The following is a 26193-nucleotide window of genomic DNA, read 5'->3' as shown; positions in this document are numbered from 1 at the left end:
GTTTTCTGAAGTCAGATCTTCCTGAGCACCAGGTGGGTGCTTTGGATAAGATTTATCCACTCAGATATAGATGAATTATCTCCTCCTGAGCTCCCTGGCACAAGGAGAGAGCCCATCCTGGCAGCAGCACCTCCCTTCCTGTGGGATGGCCAAGGTGGGTCAGCTGGAGGGTGTCCCTGGAGCAGCTACTCCTGTCCACTGCCTGCCCAGGGAGAAAAGGACAGTGAGCTCAGAGGAGATGTCTGCCCCAGGCCTCCAGAGTCAGGAGAGCTGGATCCCATCCTTGCAGCCCAGAGAAGAGTAATTAATAGGGGTGGGGATGCTGGGGCTTGCCATTCACAACCTGATCCCAAATCCTTTCCTACCAGCTCACTGCATGCCGGTTTGAGCTTCCCCACACTTCCTACAAACTTCCTAAAGGCATGAGCAAGCTGAAAGCAGGATTATTCCTCTGCAGACTGCTCCCTGCATTTTCATCTCCAAGCATCCCTCTCCTGCTGGGATGCTGGCAAGGCCCTTGAGCTGACCTGCAGCACCCCCCCTCCCAGAGCAGCAGAATTTGGGTCTTTTGATCTTTCCTCCTCTTGATCTAAGTTGGCTCAAGGGTGGTCAGGAAGTGCTTTGCATTCTAGAGTGCACTGAGGCTTAGGAAGAAAATGTTCTGTGAGCCATACTGGGCAGGACAGGCTTTCAAGTTGCTGTTCATGACAGGAGGGGACTGGATGGGGTGAAGCAGGCAGTCCCTTCCCCACTGACATTCCCAAATGCACCAGAAGGGCAGCTCAGCAGCCTCCACCTTACCTGTCCCACTGGTGTGCAGCCTTCTGGCTTTTGCCTGGGGCTTTAATTCTTAAAAATGTGAAGGGAAACTCACATAACTGCTGGGGGAGTTCTGCTGCCAAGCCAGATCCAACTGCAAGCAAAATAAATGAGCAGGCAGGGTCCAAGGGGAGCCCCACACACCAGCCAGCACGTTGGTGGCAGCTGGAAAGTTGTGGGCTCTGAAGTGTTGCAGGAGACCTTGCTAACTCCATCCATCTCTGATGCATGTGAGTGCACTGGTTAACTCAGGAACAGGTGTCCAAATGTCCCAGCTTGCTGGGAATAGGCTTTGTCACCCTCCCTCTCCTTGTAAAATCCTATTTTCAGCACGCTGGCAATAAATAACCCCCTTGTCATGCACCGTGGGCTCAAACAGGGCCATCCTTGGGAAGGGAGGGTTATTTTCAGCTGTGGTTTTAGATGGAAAGGGGAAGCTCTGCTATTGTATTTGTGGGGTGCCCCGTGGCAGGAAGGAATGATGAATCTGACTCCATGTTCTTGAGAGCTAATTTATTATTTTATGATACTATATTATATCAAAGAATACTAAACTATACTATAGAATACATAAAGGATACTTACAGAAGGCTAAAAAGATAATAATGAAAACTTGTGACTCTCTCCAGAGTCCCAACACAGCTTGACCCTGATTGGCCAATGAGTGAAAACAACTCACATGAAACCAATGAAACAATCACCTGTGGGTAAACAATCTCCAAACACATTCCAAAGGAGCAAAACACGGGAGAAGCAAATCAGATAATTATTGTTTTCCTTTTTCTCTGAGGCTTCTCAGCTTCCAAGTAGAAAAATCCTGGGTGAAGGGAATTTTCTGAATATATGAATGTGACACTCTGCATAGAGGTTCTGGCACTTTGCAAGGCTCAGCTGAATTGTTGGTGCCTGCTGGGCCCCACAGTGCTCCTGGTGAGGTGGTGTCACCGTGTCCATACAAGCCAGGGTGAAGTGACATTTGATTAATGTCAGCAGGCTGGCCCTTGGCTGGAAAGAGATGATCTTTAGGGTGCTTTCCAACCCAAACCTCTCTGTGAGCCTGTGATTCTGTCACTTTTTTGGCTATCCCACTGCACGTGCACAGCACAGGGATCAGCACACACCAGAGGTGTCTGCTCACTGCCTGCCATCCAGCTCAGAAATGGCTCTTCTGGAAAGCACTGCTGCCAAATCCACCTGGCTGAGCAGCTGCCCCAGAGGTGCCAACATCAGGAATGAATCCCCCAGGGGAGCAGCAGCCAGCTGCTGGGAGCTGGCTGCAGAAGGGAGGTGACACAGAGGAAGAGCTGGAGCCAGTTTGGATGTGGGGCACTGCCAGGGACTGGTGGAGGGATCAAAAGGCAGCGGCTCTAGGGGGGTGACACTGCCCAGAAGAGAGATGGATTCAAAGGGAACCCAGTAAGAAAACCTCTCCATTTCCCTTGGTGCTTTGCTGTGGAGCACACAACTCATAATTATTAAAAAACCCAAACAACCAACAAAAAAAGTGGCTGTTGTTCTCTCTCTTTGTGTTCTCCCTGCAGGAGCCCAGCTAATGCCCTGGAGATGCCCCAGGTAGTGTCACTGTGCCCCCAGCCCAAAGCCAGGCCCTGGGCCCTCCCTTTGGGGTGAACAGGGGGGTTTCCACCTATGCACAACTTCATCCCCTCCCTCGAGGCTGCTTCTCCACCACCTCATGCTGGGGATAGTCTGGGGCTTTCCCGAGGAGTCTTTGGCTCTCTAGCTACAGGGACTTTCCCCAGGAGATTTTTCTCCACACCAGGACATGTCTGAATTTTGTCCATCCTCTGTGAGCAGATGCTGCCACAGAGTCCTAACAAGAGTAAGAGCACCCACACTTTTTTCCCCAGGGCACCCACCCACCAGGCCCAAAATACCACAAAAGCCTCCTCCAGGCACAGATCCTGGCACTCAGCCCTGGAGTATTCCCAGCTGATACCAGCGTGGTTGCTGATCACAGAATCCTGGGATGGTTTGGAAGGGAACATAAAGAACATCTCATTCCAGCCCCCTCCCATGGGCAGGGACACCTTCCACTGCCCCAGGCTGCTCCAAGCCCTGTCCAGCCTGGCCTTGGGCACTTTCAGGGATGGAGCAGTCACAGCTGCTCTGGGCACCCTGTGCCAGGGCCTCCCCACCCTCACAGGGAGGAATTTCTTCTTCCTATCTGATCTAAACCTACTCTCTTTCACTTTGAAGCCATTCCCCTTGTCCTTGCTCTTGCAAATGTTCCTTCCTCATGTACCTCCTCTTCTGCCTCTCCTCTGTCTTCTTAAATCTTGTCACACTTAAACTTTGGTCCCCACTATCAAGGGGCTCAATAATTCCCTCTCCCTGTCCCAGCCCTGCCTGTGCAGGGCTCTTGCAGCCACCTGAGCTCATGTAACCTGTCTGCCCAGGGCCACCCAAGCAGCTTTTGCACCCAGAGCATCCAGCCTTAAAGCAGTCCCATGGTCTAGAAGAGTTTTCTGCCAGGTTTCTGTATTCTGTATCTCTACAGTGCACTTTTTAACATAAGGAATTATACCAAATTTTCATGCTTATCTTACAACAAGAAGTAATAAGAGTTGAACTGTATCCTACCCACCTCTTTACCCCTCTGTAACTTCCAGACTTCCATCTTCTCTTTCTTTAAGGTTTATCAGAGAGGTGAACTTAGCAGATGTGGTATTTGCTGGGTCCTTAGGACAAAGGAGGAATTGAGAATCTGATTTTATGTTCTTAGAAGGCTAATTTATTATTTTATGATATTATATTATATAAAAGAATGCCATACTAAAACTATACTAAAGAATAGAGAAAGGAAACTTACAGAAGGCTTAACAAGATAATTAAAAACCTGTGACTCTCCAGAGTCATTGGTCATTAAGTAAAAACAATTCACATGTTGGACAAACAATCTCCAAACCACATTCTAAAGCAGCAAAACAGGGAGAAGCAAATGAGATCATATTATTTTCCTTTTTCTCTGAGGCTTCTCAGCTTCCCAGGAGAAGAAATCCTGGAAAAGGGATTTTTCCAGAAAATATGACAAAAACAATCAGACAAGAGGTTAAACCAGATTTCTGCTGTTGTTGCATGGTCTCCCAGCTCTGCTCCCATTCACTGGCAGACACATGAGTGCTGACAGCACCTGTGAACCCATGGAAGGGTGCTGGAATACCAAGATCTTTCCTGCTCCAAGGTCAGAGCGAATAAAACCCAGGAGATGTTGTTTTTGAAGTCTCACTCTGAATTTATTATCCTTATGTATTACCAACTCACAAGATGTGAGCTCTCTAACAAGTCGAGAAAGTGAGCTAAAATGGTGTCTGTTCAAGGCTATTTAAGTCCCAATAACCCAATAAACAGTTGACATCTATTTTATTTATGCTTCTAACCACCAGAAACCCACAATGAGGACATCTTTCACCCAACTGGAGAAAACAACCCAGATTCATGAAGAGGGAAGAAGAAGGTGCAAAGAAACATCTAACTCACAAAATTCTCCATCTTGGCTCCCATATATCACCATATACTAAAACCCCAATTCTAAGTTTTTTCACCCTGTGAGATCACACAATACCATCCAAACTACACACACACTGTTTCTGTGCTATCACTCAATTTTTGAAGCCTTTTCCAAATTCTCAGGTCAAACGAGGTGTTTACTTGAGGGTTGGCACCCTTAATTTCAGAAAGCTCAAAGTTTTCAGCCATCAGAGTTCCAAGAGAAGGGCTGCACAGGCATCAAGCAGGAACACTTTGGCAGAAGGTCTGGGAAATGTGGCTGCTGCCACTGTCCTCCCCTGCAGACCAAGCCACAGCAGTGGAAGGGGTGATGTCAAACCTCCCACAACAACCACAGTCAAGGCTCATCTCTCCAAGTCCCCTCTGACTTGCAGATTGGCTTCAGAGCTCAACATCTCTAATTTTTCCAGCTGTGCTGGTGGATATAATGACAAATATTCCCTCTGTCTACGGCCCTTTGACCTGGCTGTGTCCTGAGACGCTGCAGCTGCAGCAAAATGTGCCAGAGACCTCAGTGTCTGGTTCTGTGCCAAGGTAAGGAGAGCTCTTTACCTCAGAGGCCTGAGAACCTTGAGTTCACACCTGATTTATTGGGGGGCTCCATTCTGTGGTGCAAACACGTGGTGAGGAGCCCCTCTGACCCCAGGGCTGTGGTGGTCACAGGCAGAGGGGGTTTTTTGGCACAGTGATTCCTGTCCTGTTCACATTTTTCACATTACCCCTGCTGCAAACCCCTCCTGCAAGGGCTGGCAGTGAAAAGTCTGAGCAAATGAAAAGTGCTGTGGGTGTGAGTTTTTCCTTCCATTTATGCTGCCTTACTCCAAAACATGCAGGTAAAATTCTGTCAGACTCTTCTGTTCTTATTTTATTTACTTTTTGGGTTGGTTGGTTGTTTTTCTTTTGTTTTTTGGGGTGTGGGATTTTTAATCTCTTGGTTTAATTAATGCATTTTCAGCTGCTTGGTTAATGACCCAAACATGGAAGTCACACGGTGAGGCAACCTCCTGCAATTTGAATGGGAAAAAATGTGAATGGGAAGCTCAAATTCCAGTTCAGACCCCCTCAGGGGCTGACCCTGAGCATCAGTTGGAGGGAGGGAGAGCAGGACAGCCCAGCTGCACAGTGACCACAGCTGAATTCTGCTACACTCCTCTGGAGAGTATTTACAAACATTTCAGGTGCTGCAGTGACCACCTTATCAAAGGAGGAAAATACATATATAGCCTCTAATCTGTGTTTTGGTTTGGATTTTTTTTTTTTAATTTTGTGTTACTGAAGCCTGAAGGAGTTGATGTGTCCATAATACTTTAGCTGGAGACTTTACCTCTGAGTTATCTGCCAGCCCCCCAGGAGAGGGGGAGTGTGGCTGGGCTGCTTTTTTCCAAGGGAGATGGAAATATTGTTATAGCCAACTCCTCCAGCCGACCCATTGATACTATTTCTTCTTTGAGCCTTCCATGCATCCCAGTCTATGCCTCTCTTCCTCTGTGCTGCCTTTTTTATTAGGCTGAAATGAAAGGGAGATAAAATGATAGGGCATTAGTAGTGCCTGGATGAGAAAAGCAAGTCAGCTCTGCTGTGTGCTGCTAGAGAAACTACAGCCCAACAAAAAATTGGGAACGATTGCTCTCCTCCACAAAATCCTTTCCCAGACTCTGCAGAACCACCCTGCCACTGCTGATTAAGTTCATCATATTCCATTTTCCCTGTGTTGATGTGGTAGGGTATTTGTTTTGCATTAAATTCAGGTGAAGCTTTGAGCTGACAGGTTGAAAATCAATGAGCAGCAGAAATCATCTCAGGGGAAGCCAAATTGCTACGGGGGCTGAAGGAGCCTGTTGGGCTTCCTGTTGCAGCCCCATGGACAGGGGTCATAGATCCTGGTGTCATGAACCTCACTGGGGAGGGAAATAATGGCATATCCAGAGCCTGAAACAAGGCTATTTTCTTACCCCTATGGCCTGCTGAAGCACATAAATAAGTCAGGCTTTTTGCATTACTGTTTTGTGGAGGGTTTGGAAGTGGTTCATAAATTACTGGAGAAGAAAGGTCAGGATCTTAAAGAATGCTTTGGAAAATCGGCATCCTTGGGAGGGATTTGACACGCTTTGTTTACAGTGTGAGAGAGTTCAACATGCAAATCCTCCCAAAAGCCCAAGGAGCCTTCCAGCAAAACCAGCAGAGACAAGGCTAGACATTCCAAATATTTCCCTTTGAGTAAAAACAAACAACAATAATAACAAAAACATAGCAGGAAATTAAACCCCAGACCTTCCTTAGTCAGCACTGAGAACTATGAAGCAGACTTCCAAAGGCCTTTACACTCAGCTCCGAGCCCTGAGTTATCCCAATATCAACATCATCAGAGCCGAATGCTGTTCCTGCAAGACTCAGAGAGTGTCCTGGGCTCATGCAAGGGACAAAGGGGGAATAAAAGGGACCTCTTTGACCCTCAGTGCCCTGCAAAACACTGTGAGGGGCCTGTTCCCCTGGGCTCCCTTTTGTTTCCACTCTGGTGACTCAGTGGCAGGGTGATCCTGCATGCCCCATCCTCCAGCAAGGCTCAGCGGGGAGGAAAAGGGCATCAGAGGTGGGAGCCAGGCTTTGGCTTTGAGATTTCCCCAGCAGATGGAAAAAACGAGAAACAAAAAGTTGTGGAAATAAGCAGTGTGGAAAGGCAGAGAGCAATGCATTAAATCCTGCAGCGAGGGGCTGACATCAGCCTGAGTGGGTGGGAAAACGGAGACAGCGCGGACAATGGTGCTGCTCTGCTCCCTCTGGGCGCCTTGTCAGAGAAAAGAGAGAAAAGAAAACTGAAATAATTACTGTGAGGGGTCGGGGAGAGGGGAAAAAAGGAAGGAAAAAAGGCAAGCCCAGCATTCTGCGGAGGAACGTACAGGAGATGCTCGGCAAATCCCGAGCGTGACCTTGCCACCATCGTGTGTTCCCTCCGAGGCGGAGGATGCTCGGTCCCACCGGCGAGGGGCTGCTGCCACCTCCTGGGTCCTGCCGGGCAGACAGGGCAGGAAAGCCTCGGGAAGGGAGGCCAGAGCCGGTTCTTTGGAATAACGCAGGAATTCTCGGATGAGGATGTAAAAACCCCCGGGTGCAGCATCTCTGAGCACAGCGCTCAGGGCGCCAAGGAAATAAAACTGTGTGCAAACGCTGTGTTGGATGTTATGGGGTTTGTGTGCACAAATACACAAGTGTGCAGATCTCACTGGTGGCCTGAAGGCAGAGCAGGCTCTCAATTAAGCAATGCTCCTTTCCCCCTGATCGGAGGGTAAATGACATGATCGAGCAGCTATGAAATTTTAGCAGAGAAAGCACCGCAAGCAAATCACGGAAATTCCCTTTCTCCTGACTGCCAGCTGGGCTGCTGCTTCCCCTGGGACACACCAGGCAATTCCACACCGTCCATGAGCCCTCAGCCACCCCAAAACCCCAGCAATCCATCACAGCCCACTCTGGGAGCAATGAGTGCCTCAGGGAGCCTTGTGGATCATCTCTGCCCACACCCCAGGGCAGCTGGATCTCGCCCTCCCCGAGCAGACAGGCAATTTTCTGCCTCAGAGGAGTTCAGGGCCCCCGTGATGTGGGGCAGATCTCTGCAAATCAGCTGCAGGATGAACTTTGAGGCACAGACGAGTCTCCTGAGCTTTGGTCGGCTTGCGTCACTCCATCATCTTGCCTCGGCCTCTCTGACTGAGATTTCATTTTTATTCCACTCGTGCTGCTCTCTCAGAAATGCCACGAACATCTGTGCCTGTCCCAAGCTGGCATTTCTCATTAAAAGGGCCAGTTAATTGCAAGTGAAGCACCTGCCATGTAACCAGGCTGGGAAAAGCCAGGTCAGGAGCTGGGAGTGAGGGACACAGCAGGCACCTGCTCCCCTGGGGTGAGCTGGTGGCATTCCAAGCCAGTCCTGACAAGAGGTCACACCAGAGGGACAAAGTGCCAGGGGGGCAGAGCCCACATCATCACAGTCTCCTCTGGCTGCATCTCCCAGATTTATGTGCCCAACCCTGCAATAAACTGCAGAGATGTTCCCAGTGTTCTTTTGAGAGAATACTTGGGATTTTTTTTTTTTTGAGTCCTTTTTTTTTTTGCTAACAGAGGCAGCTACTGCTGTTTTAATTCCAGATTTAGAGACCTGTGTGGCAGAGCCCAAACCCTGATGAGGATGCCAAGGAGATGAGGGGTGGCAGAGATTGCATGCAGCAGGATTTGCTTTGGGTGAAAAATGCTGGTAAACTCTCAGGCTACTCCCAGTTTTTACGGTGAACTTGTAAATCGGTCAGAAACCAAGAAATGCCAGAATTGTGCAACTCTGGTTGGACCCTTGTGCCCTGGGTCCCATCTCCCTGGGAAGATGCTGAAACCTGGTGAGAAGGGAGCCCTGGGGAGTGCCAGAGCACGGGCAAGGCTGCCACCCCGTGGGGACATGGCTTGGCCAGGCAATCCCTCCCTGTCTCCAGGGCTGTCCTTCTGCCAGGAGCCAAGGGACAGCATTCCCGAGCTGAAGGATCAGCGTGGGGAGGATGCAGCGTCCCTTAATGCCCCGCTGCCTTGCAGAGAGGGCTGGGGGAGCTCTGGGTGAGCAGCACCAGGAAAAGCCTCCTCATCCCCCTGCCAAGAAGGAGAGACAAGCCAGGAGCTCTGGCCCAAATGCTCAGGGACACCTTCCTGGCTGGTGGCCTGCAGGTTGGACCCTGCCAGTGCTTGCTCCTGGATTTTTCTTGGACCCTGGCAGAGGTACCCTGCCCAGGCAGGGCAGTGCCAAGGAGGGGAGGAGGCAGCTCCAGAAGCTGCTGCTGTCCCCCACGTCACTGCCACCCCACTGAGCCACTGGGGCCGGTGGGAAGAAGGGGAATTGCTTGGAGGATGTCCCTGGAGCATGTCCCTGGAGCACCATCTGCTGCCTCCTCCTGAGAGCCCTCTGGTAATTCCTCTGGAGGAGAAGCTGAAGTCGTTTCTGCTTTGGTATGGGGAAGCAAGATTAGCAGTCTGGGTGGGAAAGGAGGGCAGGTAATAAAAACACACTGCCAAAAGGATGAATAGTCACCCTGAGAAGGCCCTGGTTAAAGGCTACGCTTCACAACCTGCCCAAACACTCTGAAAACTCCCTGTGGGCAGGGTCCTTTGCTGCCTTTCCCTCCATCATAAAACTATTGACTAATTCACAACCAAAAAACCTCCAAGAAATTTTGTTAATCCTTAAAGAGTGTTATCAACACATTATTAAGAGGTAAATTTGCAAAGAAAGTTGTGGTGAAGAGCTCCTTCCTGAAACCACCACAGGTTATGAATAACAAGAATTTCTCTAAATGACAATCTCAGCAAAGAGAAACAAGAATTTTTGCACAGAAGAGGAGGAGTATCCTGGACAGATGTGACTGGGAAGAAATCTTCAATTTTCTGGGTGAAAAAATGGAAATATTTTGAGTGACACACAGGCATTAGTGGCAGTGCTCAAACTGCTCTGCAAGTGGATGAGCCTTTTGGGGTCAGAGGGCTCTGGGTTTGGGGACACATTCCCTGTCCCACACAAAACACCACCAGACACCCCAATGTCCTTGCAGAGAGGCTTTCAGAGCTGCTTATGGGTTTAATTAGCTTATGGATTACAAAATCATCCCTTCTCAGAGCAGGGAGGCAGTCATGGTCTGGTGTCCCCAGAAGTGAGGGGGTCCTGAGCTGCTGCCCCCTCTTCGTGGCTCCTGGCTTGCCTCAAACCTGCCCTGATTTCCTGCCAAAACTCTCCCTTTCTGCCAGCCAGGCATAAATAGGGGCCACAAATTGCTCAGATGTCATTTCATGGCCCTGACAGACACACACAGGCTGCTCAGGCACCTGCAGGTAACATCTGCACACAGATCGCGCTCAGAATCTGTTTCCTTACTTTTACACCTCTGAGAGGTTTGAATGGAGGTCAAATGTCTGGGATTCGATTTTTTTTATTCTTTTTCCCCTCCTGGCTTTGCTGGGTTTCTGTCAGGAAGGGGAGAGATGTCAGCACATGGCAGGGAGGCACCGAGGCTCTGGCAAAAGATGCATCTGAAGGGAAAGCAGCAGAGGCTGGGGACCTGTTAGCACCAGGCAAAGAAAAGAGGCAGCTCCAGTTAAAATGCCCTTTCCATGCCTGCAGCCACAGCTCCCTCCTGGAATGGAACTGCCCTTTCCCAAAGTGCACTCATTCACGCCTTCCCCCCGGAGATGCAAACACAACGGGCTGCACAATTTGTGCCAGAAAGCTCTGAGATTGCCCAGTAATTAATCTCAGTAAAAAATTGGTTTAAAGGAGTGTCAGACGCTGAGGGGATTTATTGCTTTCTAATTACCAGGCAGTAATCTCCCTCCTTTGCTTTCTCCTGCATCTGCAGCCTTGTCCCACTCCCAGCCTGTGCCACAGGTGCTGTGATGCTGGTCCCAGTAAAGATCCCTCAGGGGATGCAGGCAGGGACTGGGATGAGCCCTGGGGCACACTCAGTTTGTCTGCATAAGAGGTGATGCCTCTGCTCCCCAACTCCCAGCCCTCCCTGAGTTTTGGCCTAGATATGGCAGAAGCAAGTGGCTTTTAAATTTGAATTGTCTCAGAGCTTCTGTGTTTATGGCTCATATTAATATCCAAGCCCACACCATGAGGAAAAAAAAAAAAGAAAAAAACAACAACAAACACCTGCATTTATGTCCTCTGTTTTTCACAGCTAATCAGCATCAAAGAGGAGGAGGTTGGTGGGCTCAGCTTTTTGGCAGACCAAAAACTGTCTGAGATGATTTATACCTGTGTGGTAAATTATGGGGATGTGGGGGCCTTTCCTGAGCACCCTGAATATCCATCTGTGTGGAAAGCTGTTTGAGCAGAGCATGAGTGCTGAAACCTTTACTCTTGGGTATTCACACACACTGGAGATGTGGATTTCATGTGTGGCAACTGCAGGGAGAGCTCATACCTCCACCCCACCCACCCTGCCCTAAAACAACCTTAATCATTAATTTCAGATTAAATCTGTCACGTGGGTCCACGGGCATGAGGTTTTAAGTGCTGTTTGTACTGGCCCAGTGGTCTGAAGGGATGGTGTGGTGGTCAGGCTGAGTTTTGTTCTTTCTCTGATCCTTTTGTCTTGGGTTTCTGTGGTTGAGATGACCCCTGAGGCACTAGAAAGTCTTTTTTCCAGCTCCACGACCACAGGAGAAGTCGAGATTTGTTGGTTCTGCTTTTCAAGGTTGTTTTTTTTTTTTCTTATCTATCACATTCTTTCCCTGACCTGCTGAGATCTGTCCAGCAGGTTGGGTGGTGGCACAGTCCCTGCCCTCTGGGGTGGTGTTAACTTTTTATACTAAGAACTACGTGTGCTTTATTTACAATAATTTTCCAATACCTGTCACCTATGTTAGACAGTCTGTCTCTAAACCAATCCAGAAGTGTCACCATCACAGCAGAAGGTGGAGGACAAGAAGAAGGAGAAGGAGGACAGGACACACCCAGATTCCTCCATCTTGCCTCTTGAACCCCCATTCTGAAACCCCAAAATTCTACTTTTTCACCCTGTGACAAATTAACTATCCTTCTACTCAAACTCTTGTGGCTTGTAAATCCTCACACACAAAGTTGGTAATTTTTTCCATGGGCTAAAATGGAAGGCACAGGTGGTTTTGACTCCATGCCAAGGTCTCTGAGCCCCCTGCCAGGGTCTGGAATCACCCAGGGCAGCCAGAGGAATGTCCTGGCTTCTGACACTTTTGGTTTTGCTTGCACGAAGGATAACGGGAACACGAAAGAAAGGGTGAGCCATCCTCACAAGACGTGCTTCCAGCCATGGAAAGATCCTCCAAATGGTGCTGGGCACCACAGTGACCCTCAAGAGCCTTCCAAAGGAACAAATGAAACCCCCAACACCGGCTGCATGTTTCCTATATCACTTTATTGACCGCCACTGACCACGTTCTCAGGTTGGGCGCCAGATACCAGTGGGAGAGGTGGAGCTACCCTAGAGTTACAGGAGAGCAAGGGAGACAGACAGTGTGTCACACACAGGCTGAGGAGAGCTGGCTGGGGATGGGAAGCCTCTGCACAGTGGTGAGCCCCCCTCTCTCCCCGCCGAGGGCCTACAAGGACAGTGGAAAGACATGCTTGTCCTCCTGTCAGCTGTCCCAGAGGGAAATGACAGGGCAGAGGTGTGAACAGAGACACTTAAACCCTTTGCTGAAAGGAAAAAATACACGTTGCAACCCCCCGAAGGTGAGATGTTATTGCTGATCATTATTATTGCTGTTATTATTTCTCCTGCGGTTGCAAGGAACTCATGGCAGGTTGGTCACACGGACACGGGGTCTCGAGTGTGGGGCTTGGCTCTGCTGCTGTTTGAGAGTAACCAGTTTAACTCTGAGTGGGGTACAGCAATTCTGCAGGGCTTTTCCCCCGTCCCAAGCCTTGCCTCGAGGCTTGGTGCCCCAGCAGCCAGCTTTACTCGTGCACTCCTTCCTGCCTGATGGTGGATCTGGGCTACAGCACCAGACATGGACCCTTTCAGCAAGTGCAGCAGCATGGCAGCACTGCCATCCGTGCCATCCCCACCAGGTTTTAAGCTTCCAAGCCCACCAGCCGCTCACCCAGACCCTCGTTCCATCCAAGGGAAGAGGGGGAAAACAAAAAAAAAAAGAAAAAAAAAAAAAAAAATAAAAAGAGGAAACAAAGTGGGGGAGGAACCAAGAGATGAAATTCCTCTAGACATTCACTGATATCTACGCAAAGGCTCTGGGAGCGCGACCTGCAGTGGTGGCAGCCTGCCCAGCGCGGCGGCGGCGGCCGGGCTCAGGAGGAGGGCGCCGAGCTGGGCTTCTCCTCCCGGGACACGGGGATGGGCCTCTCGCTGTGGCTGGCGTCCATGTTGGAGGGGACCTTGGGGCCCGAGAAGGTCAGCATGCCGTCGTTGGACAGCGAGCAGGTGATGGCAGCCTGGTCCACGTTGGCGGGCAGGCGGTAGCGGCGGTGGAATTCCCGGGAGATGTAGCCATGGTCGTCCTGGGAGGCAGTGGGGAAAGGGGGGATGGGGTGTCAGAAGCTCCCCGTGCCTCCCTTTGTCCAGCCCCCTCGGGGCAGGAGATCCACGATCACCCTGGCTGATCGTGGCACTGCCAGGATGGTGGGCACGCCTCTGCTGGGGTTAATTTTACAGGTTTGTCCCCCCTGACACCCGTGAAGCTGCAAGAGCTGGGCACAGCAGCAGGGAGTGATTTTGGCCATAGGTTTGATCCCAGGCTGGGATCTGATTTGGGCTTCTGATTTCAAAGGATGCTTGGAGACAAAGCCTGGAGGCCTGGGAAGATAAAGGCAAGGCAGACGTGTGCACCCATGTATTTATTTACTAGGCTGCAATGCTGTGTCAGCCAAAGTACACAATCCTGGCCCCCTTCTTTTTTTGGCCAAAAGAATGACAAGTGCAATTATTTTTTTTGAAGTTGGCCATAAGAATAATAACTATATTTAAAAATACATACTGTTTCCAGGCTAGAGCCTTGTCTGGCCAAAAATGTGTATGAGAAGAATTAAACCCCTGCTGGTATAATTCACTTTTTGACCCCCACAGATATTTCCATGACATCCGTGTTAAAAGTTTCCAAGCCTGAGGCACTTGGTTGGTTTTCTTTTGTTTTGTTTGCTCTTGCTTTTCTTTCCCAGATTGGCATATAAAAACTCTGTTTTCACTAAGGATTCTGGCTTATGAAAACTCAGCCATGCTTCAGCAGTGCCAGACGATGTTCTGTGTCTGGCCCAGTGTTATTAGTGAACAATGGACATGGTCATCTGATGGTTATGGAAGATGATGATTGAAAATAAACAAAAGAGGGGTGGATTAGCTGGTTATTTTCAGATATCAGGTGGGGGCTCTATGGAAACAGCCCATGCCAATAATGACAATTCATAATTAACTCTTTCTTCTGATATATTCTTTTTTTTTCCTTCAGCTGAGAACTGTTGGAAAGAAGGAAAACAGAGCTGGACTCCCCAGCTGCTCCACCATCACCATCACTTCCACTTACCTGCCTTTCACTGTGCTTGCCGTGGATTTCCACAAAGTCATCAATGATCTTCACGCTCAAGTCTTCAGGAGAGAAGTGTTTTACATCCAGCATGATTGTGAACTTGTCCCGATCAGACCTCACCTGGAACGAGCATTGTCACACAGTCAGGCCCCAGCTCTGGCCGTGGGGCACTGCCAGCATCACCACAGGTCAAGGGCCCAAAAAAAGGGTGGTCTGGCACTTTGTCCTTCTGTGACTGTGGGTCTCAACAGGGGTCTTCTTCCCATTGTGGGCACCCAGGGTCACTGGGAGGCTGTGGGAGGTAACAGGGTCACTGGGAGGCCATGGTTGGTGTCTGACCCTTGGCTGCTGCCCTGGGGAGAGGTGTTGTTATCCCTGCTGCTATTCTTGTGCCAGGGACCCTTCAGCACTCAGTGACCTGCCAGATGGTCCAGGCACAGAGAGGGGATGGAAACCAGTGTAAGGCTCTCTGGTAGCACGTGTTTTGTCCTGTCAGTGATTTATGGTATCGTTGTGGTTGTAGCTCTGGGAGGAAAGCAGTAAGAGAGGGCTGCAGAAGGCACCTGTACCTGAATTTCGGATCATGGCCCCCACAGCTACACATTCCCCTACAGTTCCCTTCAGAAAATTGCTCTGGGGTCCTTTAGTGAGGGATTGCAAAAACCACCAAGCTCCCAAGGTGGAGGAGAAGATGGAGAAAGCTCCCACTCGCCAGGGTTCCTCTCCCAAGGCGAGCTGCCCTCACAGGCACTTACTCTGGGAGCAGCCTTGCTCTTCTTCACTACACAGGTGGTGGGCACAGAGCAACAAAACCAGCCTTCTTGTGTTGGAAACAACCCTCAAAAGGAGCTGAAATGGTTCCTGTTTCTCAAAGGGAAGCTTTGTCCCCAGGCAGGGTTCCCCTTTGTGCCCAGGAAGGGGTGGGTGGGCTGTGCCTGGCAGTGTCTTTGGGGTCCTCCTCATCCCCTCACATGGGGGTACAGCAGTGTGAGATGTGGGTGGAGAGGAGCAGCTGGAGGCATAAGGAAGGAGAGGAAGGAAAGGAGAGGAAATCAAAGGGCCCTTACCTCTGAAATGCCCGACTCCAGCACGCTGCGGAAGAGGGACTGCCTGTAGTAGGGGCTGATAGTGGACGAGAACAAAGGCAGGAGGTCATACTCAAGGAGACCCTCTCCAAAAAACTGGTCAAACAAACGGCTTGGAATGAGGGGTCCCAGAGCACGCTTGAACCAGGGGTGCTGGATGGTAATGTCCATGCTGCTGCTGCTGCTGCTGCTGCTGCTGCTGCTGCTGCTGAGACCTGTGGCTGCAAGGGGAGAGCGGAGGGGGCAGCGCCGCTGCTGGGGAGACGGCGATGCCTTGGCTGGAGTGCAGCCCCAGGGAAGCTCCCCCTATATATACCAGCCTGGCAGAATGAAGGCATTAGCAGGATTCCTCTGGAAAGACATGATCTCATGATGGAGGCAACGTGGTCAGCAGAAATGCGGAGACTGACCTGGAAATGACAGTCTGGTTGGAATCGGTGCCAGATGTCCTGGAGGGATGATGCCAGGCAGCAGGCTGCGAGGCACAGGGTGCCCAGGGGTGCTGGCATGTCCCCTGTGGAATCGAGCAGGCTAAGCAGGACACCCTGGTGGGCAACTCAAAGATGCTTCTGAAAGAGATCTGCTCCATGGGTCTTTGTAACCTGACCCTGGGTTTCATTAATTTGTTTCTTTTCTGCCGCTCCTTGAAGCAGTAACTCAATATTTCTTCCAAATAAATGAAACAGATTTCCTCCAAGCAAGGAAAAAGGGTCGGATTCAGGTTGAAGAAGGGGAAACTTTTTTGTAACACGCTACAAAGTGCCTCTGCCACTCCAGAGGGGCCTGATGCCCCTAGTACAGGGATCATGGCAGGACTGGCAGGGAAGCAGGACTAACAAACGATGCAGAGCATCGTTTTTTGTCTGAAAAAACAAAAAGTTTCAACAAAAAATACTTTTGCAAAAGAAAGAAAGAAAAATAAGCTTGGTCTCCGACCGTAACATCAGTCCCAAAGCTGCTCTTGAGAGTGTCCTTGTTTTGATTTAGGAGTGATGTGGGAGATCCATTTATCTCATGGTGTCACAGCACAGATCCTGCTTAACATGCATTTCTGGTTACAGCTGTTTTTCATTTCTGTTTCCCTTAAAGCCTCCTTTAAGGGGTCAGCTGGCACCCTGGGCTGCCGGGCAATGGGCACCGTGCCCGCCGCCGGAGCCGCAGGCTCTGCCAGAGAGCTGAGGTGGCTGGGCTCTGAAAGGGCAGCCAGGCTGCCCAGCTCCACAGCAGGGCTCACAGGCTGTGGCCACAGCTGAAACCCCATTTCCATCCCACCCAGAGACGCAGGGATTGCGTTCCAGGAGCCTCTGGGCAGTAGAAGCACCAGTGCTGGGAGTCTTGTGCACCTCGGCACCTTTTGCAGTCAGCAGAGAACAAAAAAGAAAGAGGAGAGGGCACTTCCAAAAGGCACTTCAGATATGAGGGGCTGAATCATCCTCTCATATTGTCAGGGAATAAGGAAACCAAGGGTGGCTGAGATCCTGCCCTCTTCTTTGGGAGGAACCAGATCATTCCAGGCCAGAGGAGCTGAACTGACAAAAGCACTGAGGATTTTCTATCACTGAGTGATATTCAGCTGAGAATCACCTGGCATCCAGGCACCGTGTGGTCTTGGAAAATCCTTGGCCTTGGAGGAATTGTAGGAACCAGAAGATCCTGTTACAGAGGCTTTCCTTCATGAAAAGCAAAAACTTGAGCAGAAAAACACCCAAACCCACATTAAAGACTGCTAAGAAGACAGGCAAGAGCTTAGGTTCCAACTTACGTAGCTCCAGCAAGAAAAGGCCCTGTGGTCCAGCCTTGGCTCTCAGGCATGAAGGATTTTCTAAAACCAGGTGTCAAAAAGAGATCAATCCCTCCTCAAGCCATGGAGGGAAAAACCACAAGAGAGACCCAGCCCCTCCTTTATTCCCGTTGTACCAAATCTGTCATTTTGTTTGAGGAATTAAGGGGAAGCAAATGAGTCATAAAACACTGCCAAGATTTTTTTTTCTTCAAGAACTCTGTGAGATTTGTCCTGGCAGTGAAAAAAAAATATCTCTCCTCAGGCAGCCAGTTCCAGAGACCTGCTAACCTGTATTTATCCAGCTGGCAGCAGTGACCTGATGCAGAATGCATTACCTGGTGTGCAGGGTAAGAGGAAAAATAAGAGGAGAGACAGAACAAGTTCAAATCCCAAAGCACTCACTGGAACACACAAAGCAAGGTATTTCTTTGGCTGGTAGAGGAACTGTGGGAACTGTGTTTACACAGAAAATGAGAGATTTGGGGGTCTGACAGACCATTTGGGCCCCAGGTGAAGGGTGAATGTCATCCCTGAAGTGTGTTGGGAACGTCCTCTGTGTTTCCCAAATCAGGGGTTATGGTGGGAGCACAGGGAGCAATGCACACAATGGCAGGATCCTCTCTGGCATCCTTCAGTCCTCACAAAACTGCCAAACCCTTGAGCTCTGACCTCCAGAGTGTTCCCCAATTGTTCCCTGGATTATTGAGGCTGGGAGGAAGGAGGGAGCCCAGGCTGCTCTAAGCCAAATCCAACCAGGCCTTGAACACTTCCAGGGATGGGGCAGCCACAGCTTCTCTGGGCAACCTCTGCCAGTGGGCAACATACAGGGAACCAGAGCCCTCTGTGTGCTCAGAGAGATGAAAGGAATTTGCTCTTTAGAGAAAAATGAGAAACATGTCTTCAAGTGAATTTAATCTGAATTTATGTATATTACCACACACTCAAATAATTGAAAAGCATCAGCCAACTTTGTGGTTTTATGTCTTTACTTTCTTCTGGACCTACATTTTCATGGCTTTCCCTGGAATTAATCATATCCATATGTCTTAGGCAGACATTTTTGTATTTTGTGGGCAAAAATATTTCACTGAAATGTAAATTTCATTTACAGGATTTTTTTTTCTGATGCAGACTTCCCACTGCCTGTATGTCTCTGGAGAAAAAAAAAAAAATCTCCTGAGATGCATCACATGTGATTTCCAATGGTCAAAAACTTCTGTGCCCTGTTCAGATGAGTTGTCCATGCTGCCTGTCCAGTCAGTGGAGGGACAGATGCCTCCAGGTCACATCATCATGTGGGTGGGCAGAAAAGGGGAAATGAGACCCCTTTCAGCAGTGTCTGTGTCTCAGGAGGGAGCTGAGGAGGCAATTCTAATTCCAGTCTCCTTCTGAACAGGCAAAGCTGCTGAGATGAATCCCATCCAGTGGGAATTCGGGATGAGAAGAGAAAGTGATCACTTTGCATCAGTTCAGCAGACCAGACCTCACAAGACACACAACATTTGAGCATCATTATCACCTGCTGAGCAACAGCAGTGAGATTTGTTGGCAGAAATTGAATGGAAGAAAATTAATGCATCTGGTCGTGAGCACATCCAAGAGCAATGCATCAAAGGCAGATTTTTCCCAAAGATTCATTGCAAGCTTAGAACATGAGTCAAACTGAGAAATTCCTCCAGAATGTTCTGCTGTCCAGCTTACCTTTGAAATAATCCCTTCCTAAACCTAAAGCATGTGAGTGAGACATTTAGTAAAGGATAAACTGAAGAAATCCCAGACATGTTCCTGAGTAAAGCTGCCATCAGCAATCCCAGCCCTTGCTTGTGTTTAGCTGCTCTCAGTTTGTCTCCATGACTGACTCCCACCTCCCCATTTCCAGGAGAGCCCAGGGCTGTCTCCACACCCCTTGCCAAGCTCTGTGCAAGTCCAGGGTGAAGAAAAAAGCAAATTTTGAAGTGGAGCAGACACTGGTCAGGGGCAGTGACTGGTCAGCAGTGACTGGGGAGGGTTTGCAGGAGGTTCTGAAGTGCTGACAGAAGAGGGGTTCCTGTTCCCAGCTGCTTTGCTGCAGCCCCAGGAGAGCCAAGAAAGGCAGACTCTGCTCTGATCTGCATTTCTGCTCAAGTCAAGTGTACCCTGTTGTCACTGTCTAAATTTCTGAAAAATCCCTTCACCAGGATTTTTTTTTTTCTCCTGGGAAGCTGAGAAGCCTCAGAGAATTATCTGATTTTTCTCCTGTGTTTGGCTGCTTTGGAATGTGGTCTGAACACTGTTTACCAACAGGTGAAGGTTTGATTGGTTCCATGTGAATTGTTTTTACTTAATGACCAATCACCATCAGCTGTGTCAGACTCTGAGGAGTCAGTCATGAGTTTTTAATTAGCATCTTGTTAAGCCTTCTGTCTGTATCCTTTCTCTATTCTTTAGTATCGTTTTAGAATAGTATTCTTTAATATAATATAAGTACATAAAATAATAAATTAGCATTCTAAGAACATGGAGTCAGATTCTCAATTCTTCCTTCATCCTGGGGACCCAGCAAATACCACACCCTGTCACCCTGCAGAGGATGCAGCTCTTCAGATAGTTCTCATGGAAAACAGGAGTGCATCCCAGTGCTTTTTCTTTCAAATGCACGTATCTACCCCCAAAATACAGCTATACTCATTTAAAAGTTCCTCTGTGTTTAGATGTCAGCTGTTTAGTGAAGATATAAAGGATTGAGCAATCTCTGGCAGTATTTAATGATAAAATTGTTGCAGCATGCCAGTCAGGCTGTTTCCACCTCAGAGAAATCTATGAGTTACATAAACAAGATTATGAGAAGCACATGAAGCTAGAGTAAATAATAATATGATTTTTTGCAAGTTTTCTTCCTGCCACTCTTGCTGCAGTGGAAAATACCCCTTAACGTGTGTAAGAAGGCTGGTGAGTGGGGAAAAGAAACAAAAGACCTTGGTTTTCTTATCTTGCACAGATCAAGCTTTGGAAAGGATGCAAGAAGTCAGTATGAAGTCATAGAAGTCAGAATGCAAGCAGTCAAGCACAAAGGGCAGGCTCACTCCTGGTTATCAGTTTTGGCTGCTAAGCACTTACTAAAAGCTTTTCCTAGAAATGATCACAGAGCATTTGTTTCTTTCTTTTTAAGAGAAGAGCCCTTTTCTTTACAAGACTCATTTCCTCTTCCTCATGGCCAGGAGCTTCAAAATTTTCTACCACGGGGAACCTGGGATGCTGATGGAGGAAGGAGCAGGTGATTGCAAGAGCAGTGAGACTCATTTCCCTCCCCAGCAGCCACCCTGGAGAGCAGGACAGCAGTGATCCTGAGGAGTTCTGGATGCTGGGGACATCTTGCTGAAGTTTATAAGGGATGGGAGGAGGGGAGGCCACGTTATCAGTGCAGTTTGCACGATGCTTATCTGGGGCTGGGGCTGCAGGACAGTGCAATGGCATCAGAAATGGCAGGTGCTATGTATTTTTTTTTAAATTAGTTTAATTAGTGATTCTTATTAAAAGCAAAGAGCACTTGAAAACAACTCTTGGGGGACAGTTCACAGCAAAAAAAAAAAGAAGCCAGTAGTAGGAAGGTCACTACATGCTGAGCACCTTTGAAAAAACAATCAAAAAAATGACCAAACAAAACCCACCACCAAACTGGGCTTGCTTTCCTTGTAAAGAGAGACCAGCCTATCCCTGAGAACCCTGCAAATTCCTGTGCCCCTCAAACAGCCCTGAGCTGCCCAGCTGGGAGCAGGTGAGCAGCCCCTGCCCTCCAGGCTCTGGGCCAAGCTTGTCCTGGTGCAAAACACCACAATTCTCCCTTCCCTCACCTCTGCAGCTCCTGCCTAAGGAATGCTCAGCCCTGCACCCCAAAGTTTGTCCCAGGTGGTCCCCACTCGTGCTGACATTGCTTTTGTCCCACAGGGACTGTGGCTGCAAAGCTGCTGAACCCCAGAGCCAGGGAGGGAACGGTCACAGTGGGGACAAGGCATGGAGGGGACATTTTTGGTTTTCTACTGACAAAGAAATCTTCACCTCACCGCTTTTAAGGCATAATCATCTATTTTATTGCTGCCCTTTGTGATTCTTTTTCTACTCCAACATCTCCTTTTTGCCCTTTTTAGAGGGATGGGGCAATTTTCATTTTACAGTGTACAGCAATCCACAGTCAGCTTTACAATTCAGCTGTACGCTGGAAAAGTTAAACATCCACTCTACTTATCCCAAGACTGATATTTATTTTATCTAAAGAATTTATATAATATCAACAGTCTGCCTTGGTGCAGCCAAAGAGGCTTAAAAAATTACTAGCAATCCCTTTTTTCCACATCAGAGCCCACATCCTAAACACAGAACAAATCCCATCAGTGTTTAGGGCACATAATATCATTGTTGTCAAATCAATGGTGAATTTACGTGCTGCTAATCCTTGGCACTTAGTCAAACAAGCTCAGCAAGTTTTAGCAGCACAATGCATTTTATGTTTTCATCAATGGATTTGCATAGGGAACGAGGGATGCTCTTTGCTTCCCAGCCTGCAGCAGCTCCCAGAGGGTGGGAGATGTGGAGAGAGCATCTCACACATCCCCAGAGAGCAGGAGAACGGGGACAGGAGCGGGTCTGGAAGTTCACAGCTGCTTAGCAGTGATGCTTCTCCCCATCTGTAGATCTCAGGTGAGTATCATCCTGTAAAACCATTTGGCAGAGGTACAGTTTCAGCCCTTTCCACTCCCCTGGTCCTTTCTTTAAATAAAACCATCTGGCTTGCAACTCCACAGAGCTTGCTGCTGAGTTCCCCTGCCTTGCAACCAGATCTCATCTCCCTGAGCCTTCCTTGGCCCCTCGTTGTGCTGTATAAAATATTCCCTTGGCTCTGAAATTAGACCCCTTTTTATTTTAAGGCCAGAGAGTTGGAGGGCATAGGGTTGTTTTGTGACATGTTTACTTGTCTAAAGCAAATAATTATGGCAAATGAGGCAACAACTTGAGGAATTAAAATCTATTTTTTTCAGAAGAAAGGAGAAATTATGTCCATTATTGGTGTGGTGTGAACCTAAAAAAAAAAAACCAAAAAAACAACAAACCTCTCTTCAGATCCCTCCACAACTTGCCATAATTTTAAATCCATAGAGTAATTTTCTTTTTTCTTCCAGTGTTCTTGACTGTTTACATGTGGGTTATTTCTTCACAGTCCACATGAGCATTCCTGCACTGAGCAGATCATTCTACAGAGCCCACTGCAGGGTGATCACATAGAATTGTCTTCTCCAAAGGTTTGGTATTTTCTTCTCCAAAGGATTGATACCCAGCATTTGCACTGGGAAAGTATGGAATACTGGGAGGAGTGGGTAGCCAGGAAGAAGAGTGAGTAGCCAGAAAGAAAAGTGGCTTTATCTGCTGGTGTGGGGAAAGTGGTGGTGATGTAGTGGGGAAGGAGAGGCAGGAGGAAGACGAGGAGGTCTGGAGGAGAGAAGACTGGAAGAGAAGTTACCATGGAAAGAGAGTGGTCTGATCAGGACAAGAAGCTCTGTAAAAGGCATCCTGCAAATCCTGTAGCCACTTGGTGATGTGCAGTAACAACCCAGGCCTGGTTTGAGTCTGCCTCTCTGTCTGAGCAGGGCTTGGAGGGGAAGCACTAAACATGGAATGCAGACATCCTTGCATGAATCATTAAGCCACCCAGGAGAGCTCCAAAGGCTGCCTGATTGCAGGTGATGCTGCAGGAGTTGTTTAGTGCCCAAATGGGGGACTGGGAACTGAGCTGTTTGTCAATGCAGATTGCCTTCAGAGATGGTGGGCAGGGCAAGAAGGCAGTGTCAGACCTAAGAGGGATGCTGATGAAGGGGGTTTGGACAGGCAAGGCTTGTTATTGACTCAGGCTGGAGAGTGGGAGGTGTTGAGATACCTGCAGGTACCGCAGACACTGAAACCAGCTCGATTCCCCCCAGCTTCAGAGGGCACACAGGCTACCTGTATAACTAGGCTCTTTAAGGTTAACCTAGAAAACCTGCAGTGATTGAACAGCACACATCCAGAGACTGCTCCAGGGAGCAGGACTCTTCACAGGGGTGAATCTCTCTGAACCTCCACCTGAGCAGCACCACAGGATCTGCAAATCTGCCTGTGCTGAGGAGAAACACAAAACAATCACGGCTTTTATCCCGCTTGCAGGAACCCACTCTGCCCATCCAGCAGCCTGAGAGCAAAAAATGCCATCTCTTGATGGGATAATGATCCCTGTCCCTCGCTCCTGGATGCCAGACAAGTCTGTTAGGGTGGCAGCTGTCTGGTGACTTGGAGAATTTATTTTTACACTAGCTCGGTGATGGGAACCTCAGGAAAAAAAAAAAAAAAAAACATCCCCTGGCAGAGAAAAGACCCTAATGAACCATTTGTCTAAGCTGCTCCCAAATCCTCTTGCTGGATTTGTGTGCACTCATGTGAGGATGAGCATTAGCAGGAGGTGCTGGGGGTGACTGGAGGAAAGCTTAGCGCGGCGGAGCGGCGAGCGGAGCGCTGAGCCCGGCTCCGTGCGTCACCGCGCCCAGCCTGCCCCAGCAGGGCTCCTCAGCTGCTGCTCAGCACAGCTCCAGGGCTGCTCTGCATCCCCAGGGCACGGGGAAGAGGCACAACAGAGACACAAAATCCCCCCTGACGTCTCTTTCAGAGCTGGTGAGGCAAACAGAGCGCACGGGCTCGCAGCGCTCGGGTTTCTGTGGTTGAGGTATTAGGAAGTCTTTTTTTTCCAGCCCCATGACCGAAGAAGAAGTCAAGATTTGTCAGTTCTGCTTTTCAGGGTTGTTTATTTTTTCTTATCCATTCCATTCTTTCTCTGACCTGCTGAGGTCTGTCCAGCAGGTCGGGTTGAGGCACACTGACCACCCTTGGGGTGGTGTTGGCATTTTATACTGAGAACTACGTGTGCTTTATTTACAATAATTTTCCAGTACCTGTCACCTATGTCAGACAGTCTGTCTCTACCCTAAACCAATCCAAAAGTGTCACCATCACAGCAGAAGATGAAGGACAAGAAGAAGGAGAAGAAGGACAGGACGCACCCAGATTCCTCCATCTTGCCTCTTGAACCCCCATTCTAAAACCCCAAAATTCTACATTTTCACCCTGTGACAAATTCACTGTCATTCTACTCAAACCATTGTGGCTTGTAACTCCTCACACAAAGTTGGTAATTTTTTCCATGCACTAAAATGGAAGGCACAGGTGTTTTTGACTCCACGGCAAGGTCTCTGAACCCCCCTGCCAGGGTCTCGAATCACCCCAGGCAGCCAGAGGAATGTCCTGGGTCCTGACATGTTGCCTCATTTCTCTTCACAGAGAAAAGCAAGGCACATCTTCCCAAGAATATTTCTGGGTTTCACATTCTCTGAACCTCAGAGAAGGGAAGGACAATTCCTATCTCATTTGCTGTGCCTGTGTTTGTGCCACAGCAGAATGCAGTATGGAGATGTTTACCCAGTGATGGTGTTTTGTTTCCTTGGCCTGCCAGGGCCAGGTGTGTGTGTGTGGGGACTGTGGGCTGACAGCCACAAGATTCTGGGCAGTGGAGTGCTTGGCAGATTCAGTTCAGATGCAATGTAATATAGTGTAACATAATATAGAATAATATAGTATAATAAAGTCATTAATTAGCCTTCTGATAAGATGGAGTCAGATGCATCATTTCTCTCCCCTTTGTTGGGGTGAAAATATCCACTCTACAGGCCAGACAGGAGCACGCTCCAGGGGAGGGGACACAGACTAAGGGACAATCAAACTGGAGAGCATCACATTTCCCAGACTTTAACCCACAGCACAGTGCTGTGCTCAGGCACAGCAGATGGGATCATTGGTGATGCTGACACTACACCAATGGCCATGGCTCTGCTGTGTATAATTAAGGTTAAATGATAAAGATTGTCTCAGCATCTGCAGTCTGAAACAACCCCTCTTTTCACTTTCTTTTTTTTTTTTTTTTTTGCCTTCCCAGATGTTGTATGCATTTTGCCAAAAGGTCATAGATGGGGGACCAAATATAGTGAGGGAAAACAAGCAAACAGAAAAATCCCTGCTGCAGCTGCTGAGTAAAAGATATAAAAGAATTTGTATGTTAGTTCTGGGAAAAGTGGTGCAGGAGAGGGGAGTCACACCTGTGGGTGCAATGACAGAGGGAATCTCTGAACAATCATTTTTAAATGCAAGGTCCCAAATCTAAACTCTCAGTGTGCAAACATAAAAGTATTTGAATAACATTTCTCACTCCCTAGGCTGACAGGGTGACCTGTAGATCACAGAAGGGCTTTTCAGTGACCCAAAGAAGGTGCTCTCAGTTATAAAGGTTTAAATAATGCCCTTTGTGATCAGCTGTGGATGGAGGAGAATGGTTCTGGAGCCTTCTCACAGCTTTCAGGCAGATGAGCAAATGAAACTGCAGTCGATTGCCCAAGGCTTGGTGTTCTTTCTCCACCTAGAGCACGACAGGAGGAATGTTCTGCAGCCACACAGAGATGTGTGAGAGGTAACTCACAGTGATATCCACTGTTTTGCCACTGATTGAGTGTGTTCAACCTTCCTTTCTACCTCCAAAGCCTTGTCCCGCTCTCACTCTGACTCTCTAGTTTTATATTCACCAGGAAATCTGTGTATTTCTGTGCTGTGGAGTGATTAAAACCTGTCAGTGCTGTTCAGCCTTCCTCTGGGAGCGTGTTGCTTTACAGACCTGTTCCAGGGTTCCTAAAAGAGTTGGTGCTTCTAAAGAGCTTTTAGATCCAGTTAAAAGCACGAAGATTTCACTGCTGTTGTGTCCCTATGGTGCCCATCCTCTTCTGTCCCAGCCTGTGTTGGAAGCTGGCTCCTGCCTCAGGAGCACAGGAGGGATAAGAGAAGGAGGACAGACATTAAATCATCCCTATGGATGATGTAAATCATGACATT

The 26193-nt window shown here is 48.7% G+C and overlaps 1 protein-coding gene across 1 annotated transcript; it reads right to left on the bottom strand.

Moving 5' to 3' along the window:
• Window positions 1-12840: 12840 nt before the first annotated feature.
• On the bottom strand, window positions 12841-15673 carry CRYAA (crystallin alpha A). The gene is made up of 3 exons (XM_084226758.1): window positions 15462-15673; window positions 14392-14514; window positions 12841-13372 (listed from the first exon to the last, which is right to left on the bottom strand). Exons 1-3 carry the CDS (start codon window positions 15648-15650, stop codon window positions 13163-13165), a joined length of 522 nt encoding a protein of 173 aa, XP_084082884.1. The 5' UTR covers window positions 15651-15673; the 3' UTR covers window positions 12841-13162.
• Window positions 15674-26193: the final 10520 nt, after the last annotated feature.

This window comes from Fringilla coelebs (assembly GCF_963513975.1).
Source record: "Fringilla coelebs genome assembly, chromosome: 2".
Taxonomy (NCBI): Eukaryota; Metazoa; Chordata; class Aves; order Passeriformes; family Fringillidae; genus Fringilla; species Fringilla coelebs.
This window is presented reverse-complemented; position numbering and strand designations above follow the sequence as displayed.

Bases quoted from the DNA above. Each gene is read 5' to 3' on its own strand.
- CRYAA (XM_084226758.1), bottom strand. From the start codon at position 15,650: ATGGACATTACCATCCAGCACCCCTGGTTCAAGCGTGCTCTGGGACCC. The intron at 14,515-15,461 runs GTAAGGGCCCTT...TGCTCGTTCCAG, and splicing joins TGGAGTCGGGCATTTCAGAG to GTGAGGTCTGATCGGGACAA. The intron at 13,373-14,391 runs GTAAGTGGAAGT...ACTGCCTCCCAG, and splicing joins GCAAGCACAGTGAAAGGCAG to GACGACCATGGCTACATCTC.